Source organism: Gallinula chloropus (genome assembly GCF_964237585.1).
Source record: "Gallinula chloropus genome assembly, chromosome: 16".
Taxonomy (NCBI): domain Eukaryota; kingdom Metazoa; phylum Chordata; class Aves; order Gruiformes; family Rallidae; genus Gallinula; species Gallinula chloropus.
Window position 1 is genome coordinate 9,063,083 of NC_140101.1, and position 7,824 is coordinate 9,070,906.

The window sequence follows — 7,824 nt, forward strand, 5'->3', positions numbered from 1 at the left end:
GTCGTTGTCCATGTTGATGTCTAATACCAAGGTAGGTAGGTGCAGCTTTGGCCTCAGTTTTCAGGGGTGCTGTGCTGCCCTCTTTGGACAGGGAGCAGCAGCTGATGTGAGTGTGAATAATGGCAAGGTGCTAGGGGTGAGGCAGTGGTGGGGACCACTGTTTCTGCACAAGCATAGAAGTTGTGTTGTGTCTCCTGCTGCTGTAGGTGTCTCTGAAAGGAGATGTAAGTTGAACAGTGCATCCCTTTTGACAACAGTAGTGCTTAGTGCTTGGGATTGGTGTTTATGATGCTAACTAGTTTTGGTTTGATTATTGTAGAGGCTGAGGAATAATGTGCTCACTACAGGAACATCCCATTTAATGGGCATCTTGTCCTAGGGGAGTTTTCTCTGAGGAGTGATAGATATGCCTGGGTTATGAGAGCTAAGTGGTGGGACCAGGGCTGAGGAGTGAGTAGAAGGGGGTAAGTGCAGGTTGACATTATTTGTTGTGGTTAGAGAGGCTGTTTGCCCATGACAGTTGTGCAGGGGACAGGTTTGTCTAGTGATTCAGTGATGTAGCTTAAGAGACAAGTAATTAATATAGCTTCAATATATGGAAAATTTGCATGTTTTGGGAATAGAAAGTATTTGTGTGTTTTGGATTTTAGTAGAATGTCTGTAGCCATGGGAGCTGTTCCGTTAGAGCAGCTATGAAATTTAACCATAAAAGTGGAATGACTTGAAGATAAAAGTGAAGATAGGGGAGTAATAAATAGTGAGACCAATGGCTAATTAAGGGACAGAGTAAATCTTGTTTTAGCTAAAAGGGGTTTGACTGGCCACCTTTGGCCTTCCATAGAGGTTGGAAGGGACCTTGAGAGATCATCAGGTCCACCCCCCCGCCAAAGCAGGCTCCCTAGCTCATATTGCACAGAGAGGCATCCAGATGGGTCTTGAATATCTCTGGAGCTTGAGACTCCACAACCTCCCCGGGCAACCTGTTCCAGTGCTCTTGTCACCTTCACTGAAAAGGGGCTGGCCATTCCCCCTGCATCCTGTACTTAAGATATTTATAAACATTAATAAGGTCCCCCCTTTGTCTCTTCTATAGGCTGAACAGCTCCAGCTCACTCAGCCTTTCCTCATAGGGGAGATGCTCCAGGCCCTTAATCATCTCTGTAGCCTCTGCTGGACTCTTTCCAGGCTATTCCTGTTGTCTTTTATCCCAGGGAACCCTGAACTGGACACAATACTCCAGGTGGGGCCTGACCAGGGCAGAGTAGAGGGGGAGGATCACCTCCTTTGACCTGCTGGCCACACTCCTCTTGATGCCCCCCAGGATCCCATTGGCTCTCTCAGCCACCAGGACCCCCAGCTCCTTCTCCACATCCATGTTGGTGTCTAGTACCAAAGCTTTACACGTCAGGTAGATGGAGCATTTGGCTCTGTTCTTGGGGATGCTGCGCAGCTGCCCTGTGCCGCATGCCTCTGTATCGGGGTGGTGCAAGGGATAGTGTGCCTCTCATGCTCGTTCTTTAACCCTCACCCCCTGACGTCCCCTGTTTGGTCCTCATGTGTAGTGACCTTGCCACCTTCTGTGGGCACTAGATTCCAGGGTGTCCCCTCTACCTTACAGAGGAAACATGACTGGGAGCAACAGCCTCCAGGTCTCTATGTTGTAAGTTGCATCGGCAGAATCAAATTTCATCTTCAAGCACCGCACGTGGTGTGAACCCTGTGAACAGTCACCTTCACCCTGGGTTTACAGGCCCTGACATCCCCTCTGAGGTTACACAGCAGAAGGATGCTCGGTCTGAAGTTCAGCTCCAGGGGAGCGGAAAGTGAAATGCGGAGACCAGCTGCACACAGAGCACGTGCAGAGAGCAAAAATCCCCACACCATGAGTCCTCTGTGCTCAGGGCTGACAGTGGGGTGAACAGGGTGAAGCTGTAAAGTCCCAGCTACTGGAAAATTCAGCTAGGGCCAGACCAAGCCCTTCTCAGCTCCAGGCATTCTACCTGATGCACAGGATCCCTTGGAATGCCAGCCCATCCTGAACTGCTGGCTCAGGAGCTTTATGGGAGGCAGCTGCACCACCTGCTGCCTGCTCTGAAGCAAGCTACCAGCGTCTATTAGAACATCATTAAAAATTATAATTATTAACTGCAGTTTTCTTCTTCAGAACCATTTTTTTTTCCTCAGGAAATGCTCTTGATAAAAGTCAAGAAAGTCTTTGGATCTCAAAGCTATCAAGTAAGATCAGCAGAAGGACAGTCTAGTCAAAACGGTTCAGGTTCTCAGACTATGACTGACTAACACCCAGCTCCTCTCAAGAGAGTGATCACACTGTTACCCCTTTAAGCAGCTCTCTCAAGTTATTTCCACTCCAAAAACTCACATCAAACAACTTTCAGAAGTGAAAATTCTGTCATGCAAAAATCCCAGCCGCCTGCCCAAGACCATCTGTGGCTCCGCAGAAAGGAAAAAGACATCATCTTAAATCCTAGAGCATTCCCCTTTCCTGGGCAATGCTGCAGCATTAACTCCTTCAATTGCCTGGGGAAAGAGAGTGTCCTACATAGAAGTGACAATACCAACAGTCTTGTTCATAGGTGAAGGCAGACAAGTCAGTATGTTCTCTTGGTTGGCACAAATATGACCGGTTACAGGAAGGTCCCCCTACTCTTAGACATCAAATATCTTCTTTCAAGGGCAAGTATTTTATGTGCCAGGCCACAAAAGTAATTTGGCATGCAGCAGCGAGGTTGGTGTGGGTCTGAACAGAAAGGATGTCAGAGGACAAATGCCCTCTGCTTGACAAAGCCCAGGTGTAAAACATGCAGACAAAAAGGAATCAGAAAAACCATTTATTTAAAAAAACCTGAAAAATTCCCCCTCAAATCCCCATATACTTTCTGGTTAGTTTATTGCTCAAGCTAGATCTCTTGTGAGACTGTTCGCTCTCCCCTTGGCCTGGAGGGCCAGAAGCACTTGCGCAGCCTTGTCCTTCTTCCAATAAACATTGTTTGGCCACGTTCAATTGGTCCCAAACACCAGCATTTAATTCTCTCCTTCCTGTGCACACAGAACACGGAGGTCACCAGGCACAAAGGCTCCTTCTCCCTGGGACAAGTCTATGTGGATTTACAGTCATCTGCTCCCACCAAGCTGGGAGTTCCTACTTAGCAGAGCCATAAAGAAAGCACGGGAAAAGGTTTATCTACCTTCTCTTTTGAAGCCAAAGCCTGAACAACACTAAAATCATCCCAGAACCACTCAGCCTGCAGTCCAGACATGTCCACAGTCATCCCACAGCTCACGGTCTATGCTCTCAACACACAGCCTTCAGGATTCCCTAAGAAGCTTTCTACAGCATTTCCCAGTCTCAACCATTCACCAGACTGGGGCTCATCCTCTGAGTTCACTCCCTGTGAAAGGGATGTGGCCCGTGTCCTGTGCAGCAGCTACAGATCCACACTACAGCAGGACTCTGGCTCCGTGCCTTGGCTCTCCTCTGGCTGGTCACAGAGACTCTGGGACCTTCCTCCTGGACGGCTGTCAGGCAGGTTTGATAAGAACAGAGCAGGGGGCTTTGTACTTCATGTTCAGTCAGTGGTGTTGTGGGGTTTCAACATCCCCTTCCTCCTCTCCGTGTTCAGTGTGGCGCAGCAGCAGCTCCAGGTCAGGGTCGGTGCTGGCCTCTTTGTGCAGCTTCGGTGCTTTTTCACCTGTGTGCAGACAGCCTGTTTAGGGACACACTCGCCACAGCACCCATCAGTCCTGGCGCTGGCGAGGAGCTGGCACTAGCCACAGCTCCTGGTGATGCCGTGAGAACACCTACAGAGAAACAGAAAGGGATTTAAAGCAGAGTCACCTTTGGAATTCATGGCTTTGAGAATGACGTGAAGGGAGATTCCTGACAGACAGACAGCAAAGCCCAGCCAGTTCAAGAGACTGAGGCGGTCTCCCAGCAGATGTGTGGCGAGGAATAAAATGCAGATTTCCTGTGGAAACAAGAAACATGACAAGTGGCAGGGCAGGACCTGAGGAGATCTGCATGAGACGTTTCACAGCTCAAGCCTAGATCCAGATGCCAGGCTGCTAATTTCCATCAGCACATTCTTCCACGCGCAGAGTTCTGAAAACAGTTTCCAGAACGACCTGTTAAACTGGGATGTGCAATTTTAAGTCCTCTGACTGCGTAGCTTGTCTGCATGGGAATCCTGGGACTTCCGGGTCTGACAAGTTTCACATGTCTCCATTCAGCTCAAAAGTACATGTGCTGGATTCCTCAAGGAGGGGAGAATGTGCCAAACTAGGTTAGAAAGATAGCTCAAACTAGTGGGTTTTGTTCATATCCAGGTCTGATGCAAGAGCATGCCCTTTGTACCCCTCCTCCCTCCCACACCATCCATCACTCATGAGGCCCACGTGTTTCAGTCTATCCCAGATCCCACCAACCTTTGGACCTTAATGGTCCTTTTACAGAGTGGTCACTAGTCTCTGCCCCTTGCTGCAGGGACCAAGGGACTTCACTGCAGAGGCTACAAGGCAAAGCATCAAGCTCCTGTGCAAGGACAAAAGTGACAGGAGATGATTTTCGAGGCTCTAAAAAGTTCCCACCACATGAGACCTGTTAGGGATGACTCAGTACTTGCCTTCTAGTATTAGCACAGGAACTATGCCTTACCTTAAAAATGCCAGCAATGGAAAGGGTGAGGCTAGATGTTCTGGAAACCAAGAGGAACTCAGAAAAGCCTAGACCAAAGGCAAGAATTCCACCCAAGAACAGCTTCCCTACCAGAGCGAACAGCATTCCTGCTTCATGGAAACGGAAGAGCTTCTCTGATATGGACAAAGGCAGGCCTAGGAACAAGACAGTGAGTAGCAGAGTACCTTTCCCAACTCCCAGGGTTCCTCACAACAAGATGGGGAGGGAGGCTGCTCACATTCCAGTATCAGGAGGATGTGGAGCCAGTTCTTTATAGCCATTACCTCCACAAGCATGGCAGGCCACTACTCCTATGTGCTTGTTAATGTTCTGCCAGCATAAGGTGTATCTTGATACTTATAATTCCAGGTCTCTAACTACTTTGTGAAGTACACAGCTGTTACTTATCTAAGTTAAACATCTCAAACAAACTGCTAAACATTTTCCCCAACCACACTATGATGCTATCCCTGCTTTCTCTAATTGACTCACGCACCCTCAAACACTGCAAAGAGTGGGAAGAGCCCCAGGAACATGAGCGGCTGCAGGTGAAACATGATATCAATGGGGTTCTGGAGCCCTGAAAGAGGAGAATCAATAACAGACCAGGTAGCAACAAGCCAGGGAATAACATAACTCCTAGAGACTTTATTAGTACACCTCTTTTGTATTGCCCATGCCTGTGCTGCTGCAGAGACCAAGCCAGCTTTGTTACCCAATAACCGATAACCCCTGCCCTGGGCTTCAAACACTGTGCATTATGCAAGGTGCTTTGTTTCTGCAGCAAGGGCTACCACCTCCTCATCCTCCTCCCCGTTCCCAGCACCACCCACTACTTCCTAACACCCTACGTACCCAGTTCAGCCTTCTGCATAAGTATCTGTGTGAGAGTCCAGCGAATACCCCCAAGGAAGGAGGCACACAGCACCAGCACGAACCCCTGCGTGTTGAACTGTGTGGACTTGTAGGTGAACATGAAGAGTCCCCCGGCGATGAGCAGAACCACCAGCAGCAACGTCACCCTCTGGATTAGAGCAAACACAAAGTCACTACAGACTCCTGGACCTGAACGGAGTCAGACGCCTCTTTTCTTTCAGATTCACCCACGTAACTGCTTTCTTCCTCTACTTAGACATCTCTTGCATGTGTACTGCCTGTGTCCCAGGGCCTGACCTTCTCCCTCCCTGAGGCATTGTGTGGGACCCTTACCATTTCCTCCAGCTTGAAGAGCAGTGAAAAAAGCAGGATGAAGAGAATGGCAGAGGATTTGGTCATCGTGTAGCTGTAAGGACCAAAATATACTGTCAGTCTCCTCCAACAGTCATTCCCAGCAAAGTACTATTAGGAACCAGATCACCCACTTTTACGTGGGGGTCAACAAGCTACTGTAGCCCCCACATGCCCACCCCACTAAGCCTTGCGCCCACTCAAGAAACTGATGCTGACAACTCACTTCCTAAACCCTACCAAAGGGCTCCCAGGGAAGATGGTGCTTGTACTCACAGGGAGACAGTGACATATAGGAAGCTCCAGTTACTCAGCCCAATATCCAAGGAAGTTGACAGAGCTAAAGAATGAAAGAAGAAATCCTGATGTTAACTACATAAATCCCCGCAGCCAAACCACCCCTGCTACTTGACCATGAACATACAGAGCAGCCCCAGAAAAAGGACGTTCTCCTCAGGTTAACTCTTCTGTACCAACATAGCTGAGAAATCTTAAGCTGTTTATGTTTCTGTCCTGTTCCCTGGGATTTACACAGGGCTCATCACTGCGCCCAGCGAACACACACTGTGTGCTGAAGCAACCCTTGCCCTCCCTGCGACTGAAAGCCATCGTGGGCTCACACAAAGCCTTTCTGGAATGCATCGGAGCACAGTAACGGGTGAGTGTGAGAGCCAGCGCAAGGGCCTGAAGCGCCGGGTCTTGCACTGCCCCTCAGCAGACCCCTTTAACCTGGTGCAGCTCCCATCAGTCTTTTCTCCCTTGTACACAAAGCCTCCTGCCCCAGGCAGCCGTTTCACTGTCCCAGCGGCACGCCATGCTGAGAGGCAGCGTTGCTGCAGGTGTGGGGAAAGCAATATTAGAAACCACGAGACACCTCATGGGAGGCACCGCAAACCCCACCGGAGACCTCACACCAGACACTGTCTGCGGGAGACCCGACACAGCCGAAGGCGGCTGAAGCAGCCCGAGTCCTGTGCTCAACTACAGCAGCCCCGCATGCCACTGAGGATGAACTTTGGTATCGTAAAGACCAAGTCCCACCCAGCCGCTGCCCCTCGAGTGAGAAGTGCCAGGGCAGCTGGCAGAGGGGGGTACGAGGCTCTCGCCGTACGTCCCCGTGTGCCTGCGGCTCCCCCAGACTAACCCGCGCGGTGCGGCCTCCCCACGCCCGGACCCGCTTTAGCCGCGGGCAAGGCTCTGCGCGCCCCCGGCAGCGCCCCCCGCCTCACACCCACCCTTAGGGAGGCGGCCCCGAATGCCGCCCCTCGCTCCAAGGCGGCTCCGGTCGACGCCCCAGAGGACGCCGTGACGGCCGAGGCGGTGCGCTGCCCCCCGCCCTCCGCGCCTCCCCTCCCGCCCAGCCGTACCTGCGGGGGCCGCCCGGCGGAGGCAGTCGGCCCAGGAAAGCGCGGCCGGTGGCCGGCCGGAGCGACAACGCGTCAGAGCGCGGGCGAGCGCCGAGAGGCCGAAGATGAAGAGAAGGTGCAGCAGGGTGACGAGCAGCGGGAAGGGGAAGCTCTGCGGGACCGACAGCCGCCGTCACTACTGCCGCCGCCCGCCCGCCGCCCCGCGCCGCCCCACCGCCCCGCACCTTCATGAGCCACTTGTTGTAGAAGGTGATGCCGATGGAGAAGCCGTAGTAGAGCAGCACCAGCGGCGCCGCCAGCGCCGCCCGCCCCAGCGCCGCGGCGCCCAGCCCCGCCGCCATGCGCCCCGCTGCCCGCCGCGGGACAGGGGGGCGCGACGGGGAGACACACACAGACACACACACGGGACGGGGACAGAGCAGGGGACGGGGCCGCCGGGGGGGGCCGCGGCGGGAGGGGAAGCGGTGGCGCCGGTGACGTCGGCGCCGGGGGCAAGGGGGGAGAAAAGAGGCTCGGTCGGGGCGGGGCCGGTGACGT

At 52.5% G+C, this 7,824-nt stretch overlaps 1 protein-coding gene across 2 annotated transcripts; it reads right to left on the reverse strand.

Annotated features, from left to right (window-relative positions):
* Positions 1 to 2,833: 2,833 nt before the first annotated feature.
* Positions 2,834 to 7,647, reverse strand: SLC35H1 (solute carrier family 35 member H1). Of its 2 annotated transcripts, XM_084271394.1 has the most exons (10): positions 7,512 to 7,647; positions 7,288 to 7,438; positions 6,197 to 6,260; positions 5,903 to 5,975; positions 5,549 to 5,717; positions 5,190 to 5,273; positions 4,673 to 4,848; positions 4,444 to 4,549; positions 3,857 to 3,986; positions 2,834 to 3,710 (listed from the first exon to the last, which is right to left on the reverse strand). In XM_084271394.1, the coding sequence occupies exons 1-10, from the start codon at positions 7,626 to 7,628 to the stop codon at positions 3,707 to 3,709; spliced, it is 1,074 nt and encodes a 357-aa protein (XP_084127520.1). In that variant the 5' UTR covers positions 7,629 to 7,647; the 3' UTR covers positions 2,834 to 3,706. The 2 variants fall into 2 exon arrangements, with proteins under 2 accessions (XP_084127520.1, XP_084127521.1); XM_084271395.1 differs by lacking the exon at positions 4,444 to 4,549.
* Between the last annotated feature and the right edge of the window lie 177 nt (positions 7,648 to 7,824).

Excerpts from the sequence above, each read along its gene's own strand:
- SLC35H1 (XM_084271395.1), bottom strand. The coding sequence starts at position 7,628 with ATGGCGGCGGGGCTGGGCGCCGCGGCGCTGGGGCGGGCGGCGCTGGCG. Across the intron at positions 6,261-7,287 it reads CCGCCGGGCGGCCCCCGCAG|CTCTGTCAACTTCCTTGGAT; the intron begins GTACGGCTGGGC and ends TTCATTCTTTAG. Across the intron at positions 4,849-5,189 it reads ACTCTTTGCAGTGTTTGAGG|GCCTGCCTTTGTCCATATCA; the intron begins GTGCGTGAGTCA and ends TCTTGTTCCTAG.